This window comes from Glycine soja, chromosome 4 (assembly GCF_004193775.1).
Source record: "Glycine soja cultivar W05 chromosome 4, ASM419377v2, whole genome shotgun sequence".
NCBI lineage: Eukaryota > Viridiplantae > Streptophyta > Magnoliopsida > Fabales > Fabaceae > Glycine > Glycine soja.
Genome location: NC_041005.1, coordinates 7,941,167 through 7,966,996, shown reverse-complemented (window position 1 = coordinate 7,966,996; position 25,830 = coordinate 7,941,167). Strand labels below are relative to the sequence as shown.

At 31.5% G+C, this 25,830-nt stretch overlaps 3 protein-coding genes across 3 annotated transcripts; 1 reads left to right on the top strand and 2 right to left on the bottom strand.

The window, feature by feature from the left end:
* Positions 1 to 6,684: 6,684 nt before the first annotated feature.
* LOC114409186 (RING-H2 finger protein ATL43-like) lies at positions 6,685 to 8,150 on the top strand. The gene has a single exon (XM_028372538.1). It carries the CDS (start codon positions 6,837 to 6,839, stop codon positions 7,845 to 7,847), a length of 1,011 nt encoding a protein of 336 aa, XP_028228339.1. The 5' UTR covers positions 6,685 to 6,836; the 3' UTR covers positions 7,848 to 8,150.
* A 2,030-nt stretch (positions 8,151 to 10,180) lies between these two features.
* On the bottom strand, positions 10,181 to 15,528 carry LOC114409185 (probable rhamnogalacturonate lyase B). The gene is made up of 16 exons (XM_028372537.1): positions 15,241 to 15,528; positions 15,048 to 15,076; positions 14,768 to 14,889; positions 14,461 to 14,538; positions 14,199 to 14,318; positions 13,970 to 14,089; positions 13,723 to 13,864; positions 13,156 to 13,332; positions 12,869 to 13,024; positions 12,508 to 12,614; positions 11,915 to 12,005; positions 11,622 to 11,763; positions 11,363 to 11,519; positions 11,111 to 11,227; positions 10,671 to 10,797; positions 10,181 to 10,545 (listed from the first exon to the last, which is right to left on the bottom strand). Exons 1-16 carry the CDS (start codon positions 15,437 to 15,439, stop codon positions 10,312 to 10,314), a joined length of 2,118 nt encoding a protein of 705 aa, XP_028228338.1. The 5' UTR covers positions 15,440 to 15,528; the 3' UTR covers positions 10,181 to 10,311.
* A 2,439-nt stretch (positions 15,529 to 17,967) lies between these two features.
* On the bottom strand, positions 17,968 to 23,092 carry LOC114409184 (probable rhamnogalacturonate lyase B). Its single transcript, XM_028372536.1, has 15 exons — positions 22,843 to 23,092; positions 22,540 to 22,661; positions 22,371 to 22,430; positions 21,826 to 21,945; positions 21,611 to 21,730; positions 21,367 to 21,508; positions 20,659 to 20,829; positions 20,367 to 20,522; positions 20,178 to 20,284; positions 19,831 to 19,921; positions 19,504 to 19,645; positions 19,268 to 19,424; positions 18,735 to 18,851; positions 18,504 to 18,630; positions 17,968 to 18,411 (listed from the first exon to the last, which is right to left on the bottom strand). The coding sequence occupies exons 1-15, from the start codon at positions 22,882 to 22,884 to the stop codon at positions 18,154 to 18,156; spliced, it is 1,932 nt and encodes a 643-aa protein (XP_028228337.1). The 5' UTR covers positions 22,885 to 23,092; the 3' UTR covers positions 17,968 to 18,153.
* Positions 23,093 to 25,830: the final 2,738 nt, after the last annotated feature.

Genomic DNA, 25,830 nt, shown 5'->3' with positions numbered 1-25,830 from the left:
GATGATGAAAGGTATAATTTTTCTTGTAACTCTACCAAACAATTCAATTACGAAATAACTATTACTAGTATTTTAGTTTGAACAATATAAAAGATAAATATTTATATTTATATAAATAAACTATAATAAATAAATATTTTAAATATACATATTATGTTATAAATAAAATTTATAATAAATAAATATTTTGAATAAATAAATTATATTATAAATTTATTATAAATTAAATTATATTTTGATAGAAGGTTGTTTTAAACTATTGATAAACTATTTTAGGAATATTGAAGTTCAATTTAAAAATATAGATAAAAAAATGAAAACGATAGATTAGAAGAACAACAAGTTAAGAAAAGCAAATATACAATTGAATTGTCAGTTAGTTTCAATAAGTTATCAACCAATATGAATTGTTTTAATAGCTTGTCGTATTGAGATAAAGTTAAATTACTAACCATAAACAAATCATAATAAGCCATTATCTATATTAAATTTTTGGCTTAAATATAATTTTCTGAGAGGGACTCAAATATAATTTTGTTTTTCCTATTTTGTTTAATTCACAATTTTGATGTCTCCATTTTAAAATACAAATATTTGATCTCCTATTTTAAAAAAATTGTAATTTTAATTTAATCCTTTGCTTACATTTTATTTGCATCTAATTTTGTAATTGGCAACATTTCACTTTCCTGAACCAGTTTCTCTGTTTCATGGGTTGCTGTAGTTTTTGTTTTTAAAACCCATTATTTAGACATTTGTAAGTACTAAAACTGGAGACTAAGTTAAAATAATCCTATATATTGACTTATCTATGTGCTTGGTGTTAACAGATACCCGCAAACACTTGAGTGTAATAGACCATATGAGTGAAGTCGACCGAAGAATCCACCTAAATTGATTTGCAATTACTTGTGCATGTCCATTTTTACAAGAAAAATAAAGTGATTTTTGTTTACCCGTCCATTAACAGAATAAAAAGTAAGTATTAAATTACCTAAACTTTGCTATATTAAATTATATGATATATTTGTCCCTACTTGTAAATAAACAAAATTATCCCAATTTGCATGTTAGTTCATCACTATGTAAAAGTTACTCTATTTTTTATATATATTTTCAATTTAATAGATATATCTATGAATATTTATGGCTACTTATCCAACCTAAGGGGGGTCATATAAGGATGAACACTCATAAATAGGAGGCGGATTTTCACCTACAAGAGCAGGTGTGTCTTCTATATATGTATCCAAAATGCCTTACTGTGATACCTGGTAATTATAAATGCAAAATGGGCCTGATTTATCAAGTCAGCAACCTATTTAATCAATTTTGCAAGCCTGTTTTTTTAACCTATTAAAAAAGTACTTTTAGCACGGTGAGTTGAGCTAGCCTGTTGAAAAAAATAATATTTTTAAAAAAACTAGTCTAAGATTTCAAATTGTTGTTCATTTTAATATAAAAGTGGTGTTGTGTTTATAACCTAATCTTTTAAGTTGGGGGATAGTTTTTAAATATATATATATATATATATATATATATATATATATATATTAACAAAATGGTGGATTAACAAAATGGTGGATTAGCCCATCAATCCATCCTTAAGCGAAAAGGGATACTGCTACGTGCATCCAACGAAATCACAATTTTTCCATTTTACCCTTTTGTAAAATGATACGGATCAGCTAATTCATATAAGCTCAACACGAAAGTTTTTTTTTTTTAATATGTGTTAGCACAATGCTCTAACCAACTGAGTTAATAGGCCAATTATGTTATAAAATAAATAATATTGTTATACATAACACTAAACTTTTCTGATGTATATTTAATGCGCATGTAAATTTATATAATAAATTTTGTGACAATTAATTTTGATATAACTCATACGAATTATTTAATTCATATATTTTTTTATAAATAAAAAATATTTACTATTAAAAAAATTAATATATTAATAAATTAAAAAAACATATTTTTGAAAAAAAAAATACTTACGGATTACATGATCCATAAGTGTTTTTTTTTTAATTTTTTTCAAAAATGTTTTTTTAATTTATTAATATATTAAATTTTTTAATAGTAAATATTTTTATTTATAAAAAATATACGGATTAAATAATTTGTATGAGTTATATCAAAATTAATTGTCACAAAATTTATTATTTAAATTTACATGCGCATTAAATATACATTAGAAATTTTAATGTTATGTATAGCAACATTATTTATTTTATAACATAATTAGCCTATTAACTCAATTTTAGAGCGTTGTGCTAATAATATGAAAGTCACAAATTCGATTTTTGCTTGAGCCATTAACTTTAAATTAATTCGTAACAAATATTTTTGAAAAAAAAATTTTAAAAAAATTTGGATTTGACTTATACGGATTAGCTAATCCGTAAGTCTCATACGGATCAACTATGAGACCCATAAATCAACTGATTCATGGGCCTCATATGGATCAACTGATCCATGGGCCTCATACAGATTAGCTGATTCATGGGCCTTATATGGATCAACTGATCCGTGGGCCTCATATGAATCAGCTAATCCGTAAGCCTCATATAGATTAGCTGATCCATATCCTTTTATGAAAGGGCAAGTGGGAAAATTGTGAAATTGCTGGGTGTATCAGCAATTTCGTTGGGTGCGTGTAGCAGTGCCCAACGAGAAGGGTTACATTTTTTAGTCCAAAGTGAGTTAGTCTACTTCGACCTACGTTTTTGGTAAGCTAATAGCAGGATGGGTCAAAACATGCGAACGAGCATTGCTTTGCGCACCAGAAAAACTACTTGTGCAGCCAGTGCTTTTTCTTTTTTTCCAACAAATCTGCAATCCGTATGGACCCATTATGGATCTGGTCCATACAGATTTTGTTTTTAAAAATATATTTTACGAATTAATTTAAAATTAATGGTCCATGTAGGATTCAAACCTATAACTTTCAAGTTATTAACACGATGTTCTAACTAACTGAAATAATAGACCAATTATATTATAAAATAATTAATATCACTATATATAACACTAAAATTTCTAATATATATTTAATGCACATGTCAATTTACATAATAAATTTTGTCACAATTAGTTTTGGTGCATTAAATATATTAGAACAAAATTAATTGTCACAAAATTTATTATGTAAATTTACATGTGCATTAAATATGCATTAGAAATTAAAAAAAAAATTGCAAAACATTTTTTTTAAATTTTTTTTGAAAAAATATTGTAACCCATAAGTACATATGGATTGCCTATTTATATGCATGTCCGTAAATTTGTGAGGGGTAATTTTGGAAAAACAAAAAATACTAAGCGTACAATTAATTTGCCTGGTGCACAAAGTAATTCCCGATGTTGTCTTGTCTTTTTTCTTTTTTCTATTAATAACGACCAATGTTGAGAGAAAAAAATAGAAAGAAAAGAAATAAATGACAACTAATATTTTTCAATAATTAGATTTCAAGTTACAATTTTTTTACAGCTAAATTTTTTAGTTACATTAATATCATTTTTTTTTAATTTCAACATTTTTCAATGTAAGCAGAAGATGTTTATATTTATTGGACTACCAAAAAAAATAAAATTGCCAAGCCAATGACTATGGCAGCAGGAAGAAGATGAAAAATGATAATTCGAGTGAGTGAACATGACTAATGCTTGGCTTCAGGTTCAGAACCTGTTAGAATTTCAAGTCATTCAGTCAATCATCAACAAAGTCAGTGTGAAATCAACCAAAAGGTAAAAGATGCATTGACTATATCATCACCACAGAAGAAAAAAATGCCACGAATATAATCAGCAGCATTCCGTGTCCAATTGAAGTCAGAGATACAAAAAACCTCGCAGAGATGCCTCCCGTCAACTAAGATGCTGATTCCTAGTGATTGCAATTATTTGAATTGGTACACCCTGATGGTAAGTCTCATGCATTATCTAAAAAAAAAATATAAAAATATCCATAGAGAGATACAGAGATAAAAGAGAAAGAAGAGTTTAAATATGATAGATATTATAATTAATGTGGTAGAAAAAAAAGATAGAGTTAAAAATACATGTTGATGGGGTTTTTAAAATAAAGAGGTGTCTATGTATCATTATTTTTATTTAAATAAATCCACCAATCACGCGAAATGCTTCTTATTTAAAAATTATTATTCATGATGGAAAATGCTTTGGAGGACGATCTTTTCAAATTGTGCTTAGGCTATTAGTTTGTCATGGATTCCAGTATCAGATACTGGGACATATGGCGAAAACAAAGCTTTGTTTGGAGAATAATCACCTGAAGACAGAAGACTTTGTATAAAGAAACGGTGGTCCACATAGAAAATTTGAATTCAACTTCGTATAAAACTACCAACAAAACGGGAAAATAAGATTGAAGGTCAAAAAGGATTAGAGGAACCAGCTAGAAATGTGACAAATTGTGTGGCACCATTTGTAATTGAGGTCAGTTAAAGAATGAGGCAAATTTTTCTATGGAGTACAAGAAATAAATAGAAGTCTCAATCTTGCACATGTTCTCTTCCTAGCTAGTAGCAGTAGTCATTCATTTTTCATGCAGAACAAGAAATTAATACAATCAACAACTACGTAGTATTCTAATCTCAGATGCATGTGTTCAGATTGTGGTCCTGATCCCCATTTTAACAAAAAGTACATGATAACTACGTACGGATTCATAGTTATCGTATTAATAGCCTGACAAATGACAACCAGGCAAATTTTGTTTTTGTTCTGCATATTAGGGTATATAGAAATGTTTGCTAGTTTTTCCAATTATATTAAACTAATGAGTAAAAGAACATAGCAATAACTCTAGATGATTAGCTGGTAAAAGGACAATAATTCGCCTATAGAAAAAGAAGTAAGCTGCAATTGTCAAAACAATTTATGCAGACATCAAATTTAATTGGAAACAGAACGGTTCTATATATAATTTTCTACCCTTTTTGACTTAATTAATGTCACGACCGAACTAGAACCATTAAAAATAAGATTAAGAAGGTTTAATGTAAGGAATAAATTAGTGGAAGCACATGGATGAGAGATAGCTAGCTTATATGATAAGAGGCAGTGGTCCCGTGACTGGTGTCTGCACTCTGCAATTAACTTCAGAGCAATCAGAAATGTTGTTATAAAGATCAATATTCTTGATGAGACTTCACATGTAAACAACACATGACTAATGCGAGCAAAAACAAAAAAATGGAACCACTATCACTATGACAACGAAATCCATATTAGCATGCTACCTTACCTTGTGACCTCATCAGAGAGGTAGAAATACAAAAAGACCATACATAGGCTCTGTAGATGATTCGGAGGGGAAGACCTATATCAATATGTTATGTTAACAATGTTTGTGGTCCTTCCCTTCCTATCTTATAGCGTGTATAAAAATATGATAAGTTACTTTCCCAATGCTGCATGACTAGAGGCCGTTAGATCCATCCAACACAAGAACTGCCACCCTTTTTATCTACAGTGACGTTGTTTGGTTGTTGTCTGAGGTCTTTCTCATGTGCACATTTATTGTTTTTGTTGCAGATATATATCTTTACTATACTGTTTCTTAGCATGGGAATAGAATGGGGAGAAGGGAAATAACGTTGGTTATTGCACTTGGTTGAACGAAAATAAGCTGAAATTTTATCAGTAACTTTTTCTAAGTTTAATGGTGATGATGTAAATATTTTATACTGCTTAATATAATTTTTAAGATAATTATATTAAAAAGTTAATAAATTTATCATACATCACACTCTTTTAATACTATCAATGCATATGCTATTTTTCTTCTTATTAATTTTTTCTTTATCAATGACTCATTACATAGTTGATTCTTTTTTTAGGAATATTACTTTGTTTATTCTTATTTATATTAAATGAGTCAACTGTTTAATGTTTTTTAATCAAATATTGAATTTATTAATTCTTATTTACATTAAATAAATTTTTGATAATTCTCCATAAATATTTATTGAGAAAAAATACTTCTTCATAACTTAAAATTAGTTTATATATAATTTAATTTTATCTTACAAAAAATATTTTATTATTTCCCTTATAAGTTTCATGAAAAAATTTATCCAAATATATTCTTATTTACTCTTTTCTCAAAGAAGTGAGATTTGGGTGAAGCTCAATTAATAATACATATTTAATTATTTATGGGAAAGAATTTGAACTAGATTATCATAAAAATACATTCTTAGAAGCTCTCAAATAAAAATTAATAAATAAATGAAAAAATAATGGCTTTATAAAATTTATATCATCAACAATAATTCATGTTCAATTTTTATATTATAAAAAATATAAGTAAAAAAATAATTAATATTTTAAGGATGTTATTAACTAGTATGACACAACATTGATTAAAAAAATAAAAGAAAAATATATTTATTATGTAAAACATAAGAGATAATTGAACTTCTCAATAAAAAAAATGATTTAAATTTCTAAACAAATGTTGTTAGGATATCAGTTAGTATTTATAATATTGTAAATAGAATCCTATTAAATAATTAAAATGCTTTTAAGGCATTAAATATTAAATTTAAAACATAGCACTGGTACTAACTTGTGGGGAAAGATGAGTGATATTGTATTGTATAGTAGGTGAGGTATTTAAATGAATGAATAAATAAAGAGAAGAGAAGTTACACGTATTTGTCTTTGTCTTTTTGTATGGTTTTCCCCTGAATCCCTACCATAGAATCTCTCCCAAAATGAAAATAGCTTCCCCTGTCCACTCCACATGATTAAAAATTAATGCTCCAGCTTCAGCCTCACCCTCCTCAACTAACCCACTCATAATGCTCATGCCACCTTCTTCCTTCACCCTCCTCCTCACTCTCCTTCTATTATTCCTTACATATGAAGCAGAGAGCGGAGAAACTCCACCCCCTACTCCCCCGCCGCCGTTCAGACCAGGCATAGCGGTGCTGGTGTGCGTTTTGACAACCATAATCTCCCTTACATCGCTCCTCCTCCTCTACATCAAACACTGCAACGGCGGCATCCCAGACGGCGGAGGCGGAAACTCGGCTCCGTGGACGGTGGCGCCCTTCTCCGGAAGGAAAAACTCCGGCATTGACCGGTCCGTGGTGGAATCCTTGCCGGTCTTCAGATTCGGAGCGCTGCGGGGGCAAAAGGAAGGACTCGATTGCGCGGTGTGCCTGAACAAGTTCGAGGCCGCGGAGGTTCTCCGGCTGTTGCCGAAATGCAAGCACGCGTTCCACGTGGAGTGCGTGGACACGTGGCTGGACGCGCATTCCACGTGTCCTCTCTGCCGCTACCGCGTGGATCCGGAGGACATTCTCCTGGTGGAGGACGCAAAGCCTTTCCGCCAGAGTCATCAACAACAACGGAACAAGGAAGAGGAACGCGTGCGTTTGAATTTGGACCTGGAGAAGCAGGAGATAGTGGAGTCTCGACGGAGGCATTCGTCCGTTGGGGTGGGGGAAGGAGAAACAACGGAGGAGCAGCAGCAGAGTCGGAGGTGGACGACGTCGTTTAGAAGGTCATTGGATAGCATTAGCGCCACATCGAGAAAGAAGAACGAGAGCGTTGGGGTTGGTTGTTTTGTGCGTCCCAGAAAAGACGGGATGTTGTTGACGCAAGAGACGGAGAGGGCAAGCGTGGAACGGAGGTTGGAGCACCGGATTATTGTCTCCCCGGGCCAGGGCCCGGGCCCAGGCCCGGGCCCAGGTCCGTGTGGGCTCGAGCAGCGGTGGAGCGACTTGCAGGCTTCGGACCTGCTGTATCTGACGTCGGAGATGATAATGATGAGGGACAGTTGGAATGGCAGAGGGAGTGGTGTCTGAGATCAGGGGATTGAGCAGAGAGTGAAGAAGCAACTTGCTGGATCTGCGTTTCTATCTTAGCATAGGATTTGTTACTTGCAATATAACAGAGTGACATTATTTTGCTCTTGTTTTATTTCTCTAGAATTAGAATATGAATTCGAGAGTGATAAAGAAGCACGTGGATGGGAGGGACATGATCCTGCACCAGTGTGCATGAATGGGGGATACGGAGATCCCTTGTCTCGTGGCTTACGCACTTTCTCAATTATTTCTCACCTTCTTCTACTTCTATGCACTCATCATCGTCCACACATACACACATACCATCATTTTTTTCTTTTATTTCTTCAATGCTTTTGTTTGTTGTTGATGCTAGTATTAATACTCTACTCCATACAATTATTTTTATTATTCAAGATCAAAAATGCTTAATGTTGGATTACATGAAATTTTTCCTATCACTGACGTTTAAAAACATTAAATTCTCTATTAGAAAAAATAACGATCATTTCAAGTTTTTTATATTAACAAATTTTCATTAGAAAAGTCGATCAGTCAGATATAATATTATAAACATTCTCGAAAAGAATTATTTTTTTACACAAAGGATACAGATGTGGCGTAAACTAAAATAATAGATATTCTTTAATATACTTATATTATCAATTTAATTTATTAACAAATTCAAAATTTTATTTTAATGCAAATGAAACGTATTCATAATAGGATGGATTATATTAATGAAACTCACTGAAATTAAAGAAAATTAAAATGATTATTTTTCTCTTCTTTGACATTATTTTGAATTTTTATGATTTTTATACCTGTATAAAAAATTAGGAGAAATCTTTGTTAATAGAAACAGTATATAATATTATGTTGTTATATATATAAATTAAGAAAAAAAATGTATTAAATTAAAAGAACTATCAGCCAAGACAACATCATTCTTATAATCTAATTACAACTTTTTTTTTTATTTCTCAAAATTTAATGTACAGATATTATCACCTCCTGATTCTGATCTGGTCAAGTCACTGAAAAAATTCACTGCTAGTTGCCATTTGACTTAACGGTCATATTCTTTCCAGATTTTTCTTGGAGAATATCTTTCTCAATAAAAAAAAAAAAAACGTTTATGCAGAGAGCCCACAACCTGAATTGGATACCGTCAACAAAAAAGGAAAAGAAAATGTTACCGTCAACAAAATGTTTTTTTTTTAATACAAAACTTTTTTGTTTAAATGGTCTATTCATACAAAATGCTAGTTAGCTATGAGTAAACCATTTACACAGCCTATGCTCCAGATTACTAAAAAAGAAGTTACCAAGCACCATGACATTGACATAACAATGTTTTATATAGGCTAAAAGTATAAGGAACAAAAATTGTTGTATGTGACTTAAAGGGTTTAATTAAGTTTTTATTAGTGTAATTTAGCATTTTTTTACATAATTTTACTTTTTTAAATAATTTTTCATAAGTTTCAAGTGTTTCATTTTTAATCTATGTTGTCAAAACAATTAAGAAAACGTTAAATTATTGATATCAAATACATGTCATGTCAATTAAAATGTGACATTAACTATGACGTCATATCATTGGTTTGTCTTTCCCATTCTTGCGTCGTCCATAACAGATTACAATGTATACGTTAAATATAATCAAACTAAATCACGAGTTTTTCTTGTTTTAGAGTTGAAAGCTTCTTTCAGGCTCAACTTTTACTTAATTTTCTTGTTTTTCTTGGCTTCGGCTTCTTCTTTGTTAACTTTGACACTTAAAAAATGTTAAAGTTTTTGGAAGAGTTTATCAACCGGCATACTTTGAGATAGAGAGAAATTATTATTATTCTTATTTTCATCAGAATAAATGAATATGAATTATAAGGAAAAAAATTGATCGTCTACTCCATTTTGAGATGAACGGATAGAGGAAACAGATAAAAAAAAGTAGAATTTGTTTTAGATGTGATAGAAAAAGAGAGTCATACATAGAAAACAAGGTAAAAATAAGAGATATCTATTGAAAGGAAGAGAGTCATACATAGAAAACAAAATTTTAACTTCCTTATTGAAATAATTAACTTCCATAATCTAACACTCGCATTTAAGGAGAGATATCTATTGAGTATCCCTAACTTGGACATCAACAAATGGAGTTAGTCTTCAGAAATATTGCTTGGTGCCAATGTGTTATATATGTAGTCAACTAGTGTTGGGACGTTACATGAATTAATTCCAAGAAACTAGATTGAACATGTTCCTTGATGCAGTGAACATTTCACATGCTTGAACTTCTCATGAGAAGTAAGATTGCTAACAAGTTCAATAACAGACTTGTCGTCACATAAAAGAGTTGAGCAATCTATATATAAAGGATACTGATATTTGTATATCCAAAAATGTACATCTGGCATCCATTTAGCAAATAATTACTTTTCTAATGAATATTCTTCAGTATAATCGTTAATTTAGATTTTCACCGTTTGTATTCTAGACGAATATAGTCATACATAATTCCTATAAAAGGACTAGTGTCTCTTGTTTGTGTTAGAAAGATGGTATTGTTTCCCTGCACAAGAAGTGTGCCTTGTATATGAATGCTGAATAGCCAGTAGAGACCGTGAATTCCATGTCTAGCTATAGTATTCTCTTTTCCAATCACTCCACTTGAAAATAAAGGTGGATTTGCTTCTAAATTGTTTATCCGAATCTACCCTCCCATGATTAAAAGAAAGAAAAGAAAAACTGTAGTTAGTAAGATAAATAGTACTACTACTTATTATGTGCATTGCACATTTTTTTTTACTAATAATATCAAAATTATTGAACACAGACCTCTAATTCAGCAGAATGCACAGATGCCAGAGCCACTTGCAATGTGTAGGTTCCGTTGGTATTCACACTATCAAGCTTGAAATTAATTTGCCATGTGGTTCCTATGTAAGTGCCATTGTCTTTCTTCCTGCGAAGCAGCAAAGGAAAGTAATAGGGAGAATAATCAGAGAGGGATAAAGACAGGGATATAATATTATTAGGAGACTATTTTGAGACACCTAGGCTATAGGCACAAGTGCAGAACCTAAACCTCTCTTAAAATAGTGCTTCCAATTAAGACAATGGAAACAAATAATTTTCCAAATGATATCATATATGTTTTCATGAACCATGAGGTGGGGTTTAATTTGGGTAGAGGCCATAAGCTCAATTACCAACAATAAATATGAAAAGAAGACATATATTGGCATTGGCAAAAGAAAAGCAAAAAAAAAACACACCTGTTAACCTGAGCAAAGAACCAATCCTTTCTGTAGTCACTAATGCCAACAGTGTAAACTAGGTCTTCATTTGGATACAACTCAGCATATCTCTCCCACAAGCCATATTGCCTAAACCTGCCAGTTATAGGGACATAAATTTTTCCTTTTCTCTAAAATGAGGTTCAAGTGATAATATTGTATAACTTTACAGCACAAATGAAGCAGTTATGACAACTTGTAATCAAATAGGAAAAAAGGGGAAGCAAGTACCTGTCTGGATGGTTGACATAGAGTCTGTTAATGCACATGGGGTTTGGGTCAGGAACATAGAACTCAGCAGCTGAACGATCAGGGATGCCTATTTCCCACAACGTAGGGCCATCTCTTGGTGCCTCATAAACAAGCTCACCCACATTAGTTTCACAACCTATTTCAACATTTAGCTAATAAATGAGTTTTGACTTTTGAACAACAATGGTACAATACCATATATAGTAATTTAAAAAAGCTTCATAAATTTTTTTAAGACCTGAAGTTACGTAGATGACGCTATCGAATTGATAATCACCAATGAATCCATTGACCCACGAGTAGAGGTTATAGCCTCCAGGGCGTATGTTAATAATTGAGAAATAGCCTTTATCATCAGTAATGGTCCAAAATTGATAACCCTGTTAGGTAATAATAAAACGTGTCAATTTATTTTTTCCGTAGTGGCTCAAAGTTGTTACTAGTATTCTTTATTTTTATTTTTTTTGTACATACTAGTATTCTACTATTCTTTATTTAAATGGTACAAGGAAGTACGTAGTTTAATGTTACCTTACATTCTCTCTGCCAAGATCCAACCTCTCCTATGGCTGCTAGTCCCACATAAGCACCGCTGACTGGGACGAATGCATCACTGATGTACCTATACAGGTTTAGCTATTGAAATAAATATACAATCTCAGCATAAAAAGGAAGAAGATATAAATACACCCAAATATCTAGATTTTTGCAAATGGTAAGACAAGAAGAAATTATGCAAAGTGTTAATTTTCTAACACCATTAGATATGTAAAGTACACTATCTCGTCATTTTTTATATGTTTGTAAAATTCAGACGTTTTTAGAGTTTCTTTTGGTCATTCTTCCTAACAGAAATTCACAACCTTAAACATATTAATTAACATTGAATTATGTGTCTATGATAAGAGGTGCCCACATATATTCTGCAGAGTAACTCCTAGTTTTACCATAAGCTTTTAAATTATTATTTGATATTGTGAATTTTAAGATAAAAATATTCTCATCTTGAAAAACATTTTACACATTTTTTATTTTTTATTCATTTTGAGTACGTTAGAATCAATGTGATGAACAACCGCTGTCTGATAATTTCTCAACATGAAAGTTAAGCCAATGATACCTACCTGTCTCGGACAAGCAATCTACCTTCAACTTTACCTCGCTGGTCAGATGAGAGAAAGTCCTCAGAAGCTGGAAATGTATAGGGCCAGCTTTCAACTTCATTGACCATCTGCCATTATTATTTATTGTTTTTAAACTAAAGACTAAAGTGGGTGCACTTAATTGAAACAATCGTCACGTGGAAATGGAATATATAATTTGCAGGGAAGAATGTAACAACAATAACAATTATAATCTAAAAAATGAGTTTATCTTTAGAATTAAAATTCATAAATAACCGTGAATCTACCCTTAATATTTAATCAGTTAAAATTAAACTAAAGCAGCATGTGTACTAAAGAGAAAATTACAGTAGGGGCATACCTGTTGTTTGGCGTCCTCCCATAGGCCGATAGGGCTAAACCCGTTAGATAGAGAATTAAGGTATATAAATATGGGCCCATAGACTTTTTTCCACGGCTCATTGGGCCCAAATTGCATGATCAGATCCGCCCCTGAATAATGCGTGCTATGAAATACCTGATTCATGTGGTTTCCCAAATAACATTTTCACAACATCAGTTATAACTGAGTTTTCTTCTAACTTTAACCAAAAACCAAGATGAGAAATTAAAATAATTAAGAAAATGTTAGAAAAATAAAACTCTTACAGAGAGTGTGGTGGGGCCAACGTGAGAAGTAAGATATTGCTTGAGGGGCCCAGCAGATCGGAACTCATAGCTTGGCGTAATTAGCCAGAATCCAGTGGAATTCAATGGATCAATGCATATCCAACCGTGAACACGGTTGTATCGGCTCTCACACGCGTACTGATATTTGTCATCTACCTGGTTTCAATGCGAAGCAACAGGCCCAAAATAACTTTGAGGATACTGTTTTGGACTTTTGGTCTCATAAATCATATATTTTTAGTAACTAAAAAGGAAGTTAGATAAGTATTTTGTAAACAATTCAATTTTTAATATGGACTTTCCCTACTGTAGAATTTCTTGGCTCTTCGTTAGTGGGAAGAGTCGGCACAATCAGATTTTTTGAGGAATAACATGTCGAGAGAGAATTGGATCTGATTAGACAATTTGGGATCGATAAACAAGGATCCATATTTTTTGATAAAATGTATCATCAAATATTCAATATGATTCTAGGAGAACTGGTCTCATTTAAGTAACGGGTTAGTATTGACAATTTTATAATTTTGGTGATTTGGAAAAGCATACCTCTCCTTTGAATTCAGGCTCGAGGGGGTCAACAAGGCGCACAGCCTCTGGGTAAGCTAGAACTTGACCTCTTGGGGGTGAGCGGTCATCAGGCAGAGGCATAAATCTTTGTCTGTTGTCCGCCACAACCATGTAGTGGAACCTTTCCAATATAAATAAAAATACCACTAATGTCAGAAAAAACAAAACACGTGATTCTGTTTTTATTATTTTTCCAAAGTGCTAGGAACCACAAATATTTACATACTTGTCTTTCCTAGGCTTGAATGCGATCCTAGTATTGTCAAGATCGAAAGCTGGCCATTCCTTCAAATGCTCGTAAATGGCATAGGTGTAAAATCCAGATGAACCACTAAGCATTATAAACCTACACAAAAATTTTCCTCCTCTTAGTCATAATCATTTACTTATATTAATGTTGCTTCCCGAAATGGAACACCAAAAGCAAAGAGGTATGTGGAAAGTACAAGAAGAACCTTTTATCAATATTGAGTGGTGGAAGCTTCCCCTCAAGAGAGTCATTCCATGTTCTGGAGAAAGATAGCTCTACTTGTTCCTCACTTTCCACTATCACCGTAAAATTCGTGGCTTCCATTCTGCATATCATTCTTCATTTATTGAATTAAGACTTATATTATTTATAAAATACTTTTTATTATATTTTTTTTCTCTCTTTTAATTATAAAAAAAAATTATACAAAAATGTTAAACATTTATAACAAGGTCCACGAATCAAACCTGTCAAATCTACCCTTTCCCTTTGCTCCTTTTTTTGTTCTTTTTTTTCCGCCTTCATCCCATACAATATCCCAGTACCTGCACGCATTGGTAATTGGTTACATGAAATGAATAAGAAAAATAAAAAAAAAGTAAATTCAGGGTTGTGATTTCCGATTGGGGAAGCTGGTAAGCAACAAAATAGCTGGCTGAACCTCGTTGGACATTATTCATTGCGTGTTCAATGTTTGTGAATTGTCCTAGAAGAGAGCTTTTTACCTTGTTATTAATCTGTTGTTAAATAACATTTGAAATTAAATTGCTGTACCCTCTGTTAGATTCGTCGTTAAGAACTTCGAGCAAATTGTCGATGCCATTATATTGAATTCCCGTGACAATTCCTTCAGGGTTTGATAAGTTAACTTGGACTATGCCATTATCCATTATCACCTGGGCAGAACAAATAAAAATACAGACAATAATGTCAAAAAAAAGAAAAAAAGAAATAAGCAATGGCTTAGCCTCTGAAATGCCATCCTAAAAGTCATAATTAAATAATAAATAAAAAGTATATAGCTAGAGAAGAAGCCATTGCAGAAGTGAATTACATGTTTATCTTGAATATCCAATCGTACCCCTGGGGATGACATACTATAAATTAGTCCCTTGAAATGCTACATATGTCTTAGCTAATAGTAATTGTTTCATAATATAAAACTTGGTGCAGTTTTTTATTCTTATGTTTTTAATTTGTTGGACAAAGTTGAGAAAACACAGTTTTGCAGAATGAAGTGGAGAAACCTGGTTTAGTAGCACAACCCAGAACTATGAGGAATTGCAGCATCAAGAACAGGAAGCGAATACTGAAGTCCATGGTCTTCTGCATAGGATTTGCGCGCTTTGGACTTTGCTTGATGACAAACGTTGCTTCCGAATTCCTTGTCCTTTTCGATTTATCTGCATCACTCTTTTTCTTTATTTTGATGAATGAGATCTGCATAACTCCTTTATATCTGCATAATCAGGCTTAACAGAAAAGTTACACAGGAAATCCTTCTTTAGGAGTATGAAACTTAATTTATTCTAGGCAAAGGTCAAAGAAAATATTAATTAGGTAAATAATCATATGATCAGAGCATCTAAAACTATATCACTTTTGTCAAACTTGTTTTTATTATTAATTTAATTTTAATTTATTGTTAGTATAATTTTTTTCCATTATTAATTGTTTAAAAATTATCTCATGTATCAATAGATAGAGAAAGGCTAACATTAACAATACATTATTTAACACATTTTCAACTAACTGAAAATTTGTTAACCAGTGAAAAAATATTCAACAAATTTATTATAGATCAGATATATATTAGATGGGAATTTGTAGACAACACAATTTAGTAAAATTCTTTAATTGTTGTACAGATTTATAGAAACAACAAATGAAAAAATATATTATCATATAATGCGTTTTAATTTATAATTAAAGTGACTTTTTTAGAGAAAGTATAACATTAATAAATGTTAGTGAAAAATAATGGTTTAGATTTTTTAACATATAAATATTTAGAAAATAAGTTATTTTGAAATCATAATTTATGAAAATCATCTTGAACTTTGAAACAAAAATTGAATAAAACGCATAACACCATTCACCACCAAACCTATAAAGTATAAACCATGAGTAGGTAATTTGTATTTTAAGTTTTAACAACTAATATTTATTTAGCTTGACTCTGTTTTGAGGGCGGTGGCTTCTAGGAATATAGTTGGTTGACAAGAGAAGCATGTGACAGTTAAAAAAGCAGAAACGAGAGAGAGGAGTCTTAATACAAATTAAGAACTTTGGGATATTAAAGGTTCAGTAGCCTATGAGTTAGGTGGCATGAAGAATAGAAATTATAGTCATGTGAAAAAATGCTTCTAAGAATCTTGTTGGACTCGTTTGCTTCAACCACAGACAAAACATTCATTTCTTTACCAATTCTTTTTCACGGGTTGCCATATGAATATTGAAACTTTATAACCGTGAAAAACCCCATTAATACACAGAACTACGGATATGACTTAATTATTAGCAAATAAAAAAAGATTTGCTAGCGAAACTCATGTCACAGACAATTACACTTTTTAACAGAATCATATATATACTCTTAAAAAAACAAATCAAGAGAATTAATATGATTGATTTTGTGCTAGATTAGCCATGAATAACCAGACCCATGAATGAACCTTGTCATATTGATGGTATAAAATATTCCTAATTAGAAACCAAAACCGCAATGCACAATTACGTGCGACCGATCGAGTTCAATTTCTGAATTGAAGTTAATGGTGAGTGTTGTGAGATTTTCAAGTGAACTTCCAATAAGTTCATGCTTGTCTTAGGGGTTGAGGCCACATTTATAATGTAAAGGTTGTGCTTTTATATTCAGCAAAGCATTAAAAAAATTATAGTTATTTTTTTCTTCCCTTGTGCTAATTTAACGGTCGTGCACTTATTATCCCTGCACTTGAGTAATTTTTCCTAAAAATAATGATTTCGGTAATGGAAAAAGATGGACAACGATATATTGTGCGTGATTAGCATCTATATACTGCCAACTAATATTGGTAAACAATACATATCCGTCCAAGTTACAGTATGATGACAGGTTAACGAATCAACTAGATCATGAATATAACTTCAAGTGCCCTTGTTGACTTATTCACATGGAGTCATGTCTCTGAGGTAAAGTAAAATAATATGCTTAAAGGAAAGACACACCCAAAAAAAAAAAAGATTTTTAAAGAGGGTTGTCAAACTAGGGTGTTTAAGATATTGATCCATAAGTATTACTACTGTTAAATATATTTTATAAAATGTACCTGTAAAAAATGAGTCACTCTTGCCTTGTATGGGAGTATCTGACCGTTCGTCCTCTTCAATGACCGCGGAGGCTGGTACCTGCAACTATGCTCCAATGCTCTCAAATCATCAAGGGATAATTGTAGGGTTTTAATTAGAGCATAATAAAGATTCTTGTAAGATGATGGTGGTAGAAAATCTTGTCAATAAAGATTGACGACACTAAAATATTAGAGTTTTGGTGAGAAGATCTTCATGTTGATAATTAGATAAAACATGAAAAAACATTCAAAGCTTAACAAGCCATGTATATTTTTTAATACTTTTTATTATGATAAAAAAAATTATCTCATAATTTTTTAAGTAATAATTTTTTTTTGTATTTTTAATAAATCAAATGGATTCAAAAGAAGGATTAATTTGACCGTTAAACTTCTAACTACCATATAAAATAAAAAGATAGCATAAATAGAATTTTATTCAAATTTACATATGAATAACCTATTAAATTATCTACGGACTTACTTTTAAATTGCAACAACTTCTAGTTAATTATTCTATCATATCTCTTTTCCAACAATTAGTATCATCATTAATCGTAGATATCCTTACAGATAACGAATTTATCTTATTCCTCGTTAATTAGTTTAGGAGATACGGTTATTTATTATTGATTACGATCCTTTATAATTCAAATTAAATGAAGGTCTTGTACATATTTTTCTTGTGGAACGATCCCAGTTTAAAAACCCAAACAAGTACAAACTAGGAAGAAACTGAAATTTTCATTACTTCATAAGCTCCACTCTTTATTCCCGATATTTATTCGTTGGATTAAACTGAACATTGCTAGTAAAACAGAGAATTTCTCAATTTTTCTTATTGAAGCTAGACGATGGAGGACCTTCCAAACGAATATAATCATACATAATGGCCTGAAATGGACCATTGCCTCTGGTCTGTGTCAAAAAGATGGTATTATCTCCTTCAACTAGTTGAGTTCCCGGCATGTCTACATTGTAAAGCCAATAAAGTCCATGAATCCCGTGCCTAGCGATTGAGTTATCCCTTCCAATCAACCCACTTGAAAATAGAGGACGAGGTGCCTTTGGATTATTAACTCGAACCTAAAATTGCAAATATTAATTAATATCGGTATATATAATACATTGGTTAAGATAGTACAAATTAATTAGATCAATGAAATTAAGAAATGCACCTGAAGTTCAGATAATGCTGCTGATGCCAAAGCAACTCTCAGTTTATAGCTACTGCTTTTGTTCACGTTATCAAGCTTAAACTTGATTTGCCATGTGGTTCCTTGATATGTGTTGTCATCTTTCTTCCTGAAAATGATGAGCAAAAAAAGTAAAAACTAAAAAGTAATGATTTGCCACACATTAGTAATAATTTCGTAGAGCAAAACACATTATGAAACTACTATCTCTACCTGGTAACTTGAGCAAAGAACCAATCTTTGGTGTAGTCACTAACACCAACTGTGTAGATCAAGTCTTTGTCTGGGTATAATTCTGCATATCTCTCCCACAACCCATATTGCCTAAACCTGCCAATTACAATCCAGTATAAGTACCTAGTCTCGGGCCAATTTACAAGCTTTTCCATGGGAAATTAATCTGGTCCAATGGAATCAATTTTGGCTTTTGAAAATGAGTTTGATTAGAATATATATGAAGGTTTCTCTTACATATTGCTATGCTTGTTAACTTTTATAAAAATAAATATTTTAAAAATCACATTTAAGATATTTTCTGATTGATAGAATGTGTAAAAGTCTTGACACTTATATTTTATGAAAATTAAACTCTTTAAAATATACCCATAATAAAATGAGAAAGAAATCTTGCCCTGTTCTTTCTAATTAAGGTGAAAATTTCAAAACAATCCTAGATTGAAATTTTAATCTTACTGAAAGTTTAAAATTGAAATTAATGTATACAGCAGGCATACAAGGTTACTAACTTGTCAGGATGGTTAAAATAGAGTTTGTTGATATATTTGGGATTTGGGTCAGGAACATAGAATTCAGCAGCTGAGCGATCAGGGATGCCAATTTCCCACAATGTTGGACCATCTCTTGGAGGTTCATATACAAGATCACCAAGGTCGATGTCACAACCTGTTTTCACATAAATCAAATACAAAAACTCAGCAGTTTAAAAAGAAAAATAATAGAATTGGTCGTGAAAGGTGAATACCTTCTGTTATCTTCATAACTATGTCATATTTGTAGTCACCAATAAAACCAGGTACCCATGCGAACACATTATAGTCTCCTGCACGTATATTGCTGATGGAGAAGTAGCCATCATCGTCTGCTTTAGCCCAAAACTGATAATTCTGATGAGAATTAAAATGTGATATTTCCGTTAGCTAATGGAATTTCTGTGGGCCTAAAAGTTCATAAAATGGTGTATATTGTTGATACATTATACTAAAAATAAGCATACTAAGAAGAATACTCATATTTCTATTTTTGTGTGTGTTTTGGTGTACATATTTTTTCTCTTTTTCATTCAAGTCACCTTGCATTCTCTTTGCCAAGACCCCACGTCTCCCGGTGGAGCCAAGCCAACATAGGCACCTTTTGCTGATACATAGTCATCGTTTATATACCTATATATACAGAGATGGAATTAATTAAATTATATTAAAACAAACTACATGTGTGCTTTCAATGAGCATAAAGCTACTACAATACACAAAAACATCTTACTGCATTGCACCTATATTGCTACAATTATTCACTTAATTCAGTCAATTCCTCTAGCATGGTTTAGGTGATTCTCTTCTCAATTAATTCTCAAAATTTAGATCGTAAAAAAATTATCAGAGACAATAATATTCTTAAATAAATTTGATAAGAACACACCTCTCTCTAACCAAAAGCCTGCCACTAACATTACCACGCTCGTCCCACTTGGCGAAATTCTCTGATTCAGGAAAACTGTAAGGCCAGCTTTGAACTTCCACCAACATCTGTAAGTTTGGTAGCTATGTTATAAAAGCAAACTATATAATATATACTTAGATATTAGATATATAAAAATTAACATTAAACCTGTAGTTTAGCGTCTTCCCATAGCTTAAGGGGGTCACTTCCATCATAGGGAGAATTCAAATAAATGAAAACAGGACCAAAAACTTTCTTCCATGCCTCACCAGCATAGAACTTGGGCACCAGATCCTCTCCGCTATAATGGGCACTCAGAAACACCTGATCACGTTATTTTGGAGCGAAGATTCTAAAATTAGAACCAAACCATAATTAACAATGGTATATTAATTTGCAATACAAGTAAGTAGCTATCAGGTGGCAGAATAGTATGTTTTATGTTGGGAGCTGTACTTACAGCAAGAGTGGTAGGCCCCACATGGGAAGTTAAGTTTTGTTTGAGGGGTCCACCAGATCTAAACTCATTGCTGGGCGTAATTAGCCAGAATCCGACTGCGGGATCCATGCAGATCCATCCATGAACTTGGCTATCTTTGTTGTCGCATGAATATTGGTACTTGTCATCCACCTAACAATTACACACCATCAATAATAATACCCCTCTCTCATTATCTTTCTTAAAGTAATATATACCTTTAGTAAAATTATTTTGATCTTGGCTATATATATATTTATAAGTTATAACCAAACAATTAATTAAAAATATTTTTTAGTATTAGTTTGCACTTGTTACTTAGTTTAATCGTTAACTTATCAAATATTTCTAATTTAATTAACTAACATATCAACTTTCAATTTTTAACTTTTAAACTTTTGGACTAGTTTATTTTCTGATTTTACTATACACATCATTATCTTGCATTTCTATTTTTTTTAATGATTTCCCCTCCTTATAAAAAATAGTGTTATAAGAATAAAATTATCCTTTTTTTTTAGAAATAAAATTATCCTTTCAAACAATGCATTTTCACTTTTTATTTGACGATACTCTTGTCAAATCACATACATTTTGATTTTTCGATCGTTTGATGGTATTCATTCAAAATGGCACATAAACAAGTGAATTAAACAGTGGATTACACTATCGATCTAAACCTAAATTTACCTCTCCTTTAAGTTCTGGTTCGATGGGATTGACTAGTAGAACTGCCTCTGGGTAGGCAAGGGCTTTGCCCTTAGGTGGTAATCGGTCATCTGGTAGAGGCATGTTTCTTTGTCTATTATCTGCCATCGCCATATAATGGAACCTATCCACCACCCATATATTGGAGTTTATATTCTTTGCGACTAAGAGATAACAATACTAGAAGCATGAAAAGGACAAAACATAAAAAAAATAAAAAAATTACTTGTCTTTTCTAAGCTTGAAAGCAATTCTTGTTTCGTCAAGATTGAAAGCTGGCCAGTCCTCCAAGTGCTCATAAATTGCATAGGAGTAGAAGCCGGAAGAACCACGAAGCATTACGAACCTATAATCACACATTACAATTAAATTAATGTAGTTAGTGTCACCATCTTAACAATGTATAATAGTATTGGAGAATGGTTGGTGTAACTTAATGACCTTTTATCAATATTTAAAGGAACCAACTTGCCCTCGAGAGAAACGTCCCACGTCCTGGTGAAGGATAACTCAACTTGGTCCTCATTTTCAACCATAACTTTGAAAGTTGTTCCCTTGATGCTGCAGTCACGTATCACAATAGGTACATATGTGACTTTAATTTCTTGAAGATACAAGGTTATAGTAGAAAGAAAAATTAAAAGATTTCGTTAATCAATATCCTTAAAACACTAATTAATTAATTAGGACACTAATTAAGAAATTAAAAAAAATATTTATTATAAAAAATATAAGAAAATATAAAAGGTATCATAGACAATATAACTTTATATTTTAATGCATGTTAATAAAAAAATTTATTTTAAGTTCGCTAACATAGTTAGCATTTATCAAAATTCAATTAATTAAAATTCAAATATGCAAAACTAATATGGCGAAGTATAAGTTGGGGACACAGCCACTTAAATAAAGGCATATAGCGCTCATTATCATAAGCTCATTATCTTGCAAATAAAACATAAAGAAAGATAACAAGACAGACATACACATCAAATGTGCCACTTGTTCCTGTACTTGTTGGTGAGCTCCAAACAAGGTCCCAATACCTACATGAATTTGCAAACAGATTTTTGTATTATTGAGAAGACACCAATTGAAGTTCCTTAATTTGTGAAAGTGAATATACGACTTTGTAAAGTATATATATATATATACCCTCTATTAGATTCGTCATTCAAAACTTCAAGCAAGTTGTCTATGTCATTATACTGTATTCCAGTCACAATTCCCTCAGGATTTGATAAGGTGACTTTTAGCATGCCATTCTCCATCACCACCTGCACATGAATACTCATCACTTCAGAAAATACGAATGAAGCAAAACTCCTGCTGATTTTTTTGAAAGTATAGCAAAGACTCGTATCTAAAAAAAAATTCTTTCAAAAATCTACTTCAGACTACTATGAAAATTTATTAAGATGGAAGGAAGAACATAAGGATAATTAAGATTTTATGTACATGATTATCTTGAATAGTAAGTTGCACCCCCAGTGACGGCATGGTGGTACTTGCAGTGAACAAGAGAAGTGTGCAATGAAAAATCTCAAAGATTCAGAGTAGTTTGAGAGAATGGCTGAGAATTTATCTTATAATGGGAAGAAAGAATGACCTTTCTTTTTATATGGTACCAATGAGACTGGTTTTAAGCACAACGTTTGGAGAAAAACTAAACAGTTTGTGCTTATGTTCTACTACTCATCAATCTGCCAACAGAACATGAATAGTTGAGGGCTTAAAATGAATGAATTGGATTAGCTTCCTTGACCTAGAGAGAAAGCATTCTTTCAAGTCTCTTTACTTGGTCGCCACAGTTTGGTGTACATGGTATATTAGATAACAGCGTGCGAGTGAAGAAACAGTCAATCACATTACATAAGGATAAAAGTATAGCTTTTATTCCTGGTTTTGGTGTCCTCCCTTTCTTATTCTTATTAGGTGAAAGGAAGTTTTGAACCGCATCCTCCCTTTACCACGCAGTTTTGTCAAAGTTTTTCAAAACAAAACAAAACAGGAGAGCCTAGTTTTGAAAAAGTTGAAGCTTTATAAATGTAAATCAATTTAAATTTTATTCTATTTGTCATTAAACATGAAATCTAATTTATGACAAATATTTTCTTTACAATTTCAAACAATATTAAAATGGTATATTTTATTCAAATATAAGAAGATAAAATATGTTTTAAGTCTTTTAAATTTAATCGATTTTTTTAAAAGAATCACGATTTTGATTCCTATAGTGAGGTTAAAATAAAGTATATGGCCAGAAATGAAATCTATCCCATTAGAAAAATATGAGGTGTAAAACTATCATGTAGGAATTAAAATTAATTAATTTTGACTAAATCTTAAGAGATCTAAATCACATTTATAAGATAATTTTTTTTAATAAATTATGAAAGTATAACAGATCAAACTTTACTCGTGAATTAAAATCAAGTTATGTAGAATTAAATGGGATTTTTTTTAAAAAAAAATATGCTGTATAAATTGATTTTAATTAATGAAATAAATTCGATTAATTTTAGTTTTTAATTCACCTTATTTTTCTATTTTTTAATTTTTATAAATGAAAGAAAATTGATTTTTTATTCAGGAAGTTGCTCTTTAGATAAACATGAAAAAGTAGTTTCTTATTCTAGGTATGTATGAACTCGCACCCTGCACTTAACATTTCAGTAGGCTGGATTGGATTAAGAAGATCAACTAGCCTCCATGTAACTCAAAGTCAAATTAATACATTGTTAATATAAACCGTTAGCTTAAATACTCACTACCTAGCTTCTCGACGGGCTTTTGTTGGGTATCGGAAGGTTTACCTGGCATTAAATAAAGCTTATACACGACATATGATATGCACCTTCTTACGACTCACCGAATAAAGGCCATATTCACACCATTATATCCTCAAAGAACTCATATACAGTGTCTTTGTCATACAGCAAAATCTAAAATGAGTCATTAGAATTTGACATGTTATATCAGGTTTTATTTATTATTTTTCTGCTGTTGAGGTTCAGATTCTAGAGTATGAACTGTAAGAATTAATGTCTCATGTGAGAGACATGTGACTTATATAGGGACTAATAAGTAAATAATTAACGATTAAGGGCTAAATTGTAATTGAGCTTAATAGAAGAAGTTTCTAGAACTATCTGCTACTTGATGGGAGTAGTGGTTATAAAAGAGACTTAATACTCACTAACGTGAAATAAGGTCCCTTTGTTGACCAGAAAGTGTTCTCTCTCACCCATAGCCATCACGAACGGAGAGAGGCAGAAAAGAAAGGCCTAAGAAAGTGAAATCTTATTTCTCTCCTCTTTCAAGGAAGTGCACCGGAGAGAAGTTCCTATGGAGAAAGGTACAAGTCTTCCTATGGAGAAAGATACACATCATTATCTATTGTTGTTTATTGATTGTTTGTGAGAATCATAGGTTTCAAGATCCTGTTGTTTCCTATCATTGATAGTCTAGGAAACCCCTTAAGAATTTTTACATGTGGTATCAGAGCATGTGTTATGAAATTTATGATTCTCCAAGAATGATTTAATTTCTTCTAATTATGCATGAACCCTAATTATGAAATTTAGGGATAATTTAATTTCTTCAAATTATGCATCAAACCTAATTATGAAATTTAGAAATTTTAATTTCTATTACATGTATGTTCAATTAAAGTACATGTTTGGATAGTGTGTTTTTGGCATTAATTATGTTTTACCGCTGTAAAGTATGAAATTTTGTATGAAAGAAATATTATACAAAACTTCAAAGAGAAAACTTCTGCTGCCAATTTTATTTCTAATGGAGAAAGCTGCCTTTCCATTAACGTTATTTATATATTAAATTATGGAGAAAGAATGACGTGCTATGTTGTGAATTGGTTTTGTAAAGTTGTGCAGCTGCATGTACCTTTCTTTCAATTCCAATTGAAAAGTCGCTGCTACGCGTACCTTCCTTGTAGGAGGATTAGAAATTTTGGATATTGCTATTTGCAATCCATTTTGCTATTTCCAATCCCACTTGTGTTTTTTTTTCTGGAAATTATTATTAAACGTAATTGAAAGATTGAAAGTTTATATCCTGTAATTAAATTAACGTGAATGCTTTGAAATTATTGGTAATAGTAAATATATGTATATACTACATATTTGCTTGAACGTGTTTGAATGTAAAAACATAAATAAATACAAATATTATTTTATGGCCTAGAACGAAATTAATAGAATGGCTATGAATTGTTAATATCAATAAGTATGTACATGCCATATATATTTGGTTGGAATTAAATGTATGTTGAATTTATTAGTCACCAAAGTGGCCAAATTTGTAAGGTTATTTAATTCCAACTTAATGATTATTCCAATTACTCATAGAATAACGGATGCTAAATTATATGATTATTGGTTTATGGGTAATTGAAATTAATTGTTATAAGGCATTTTGGGA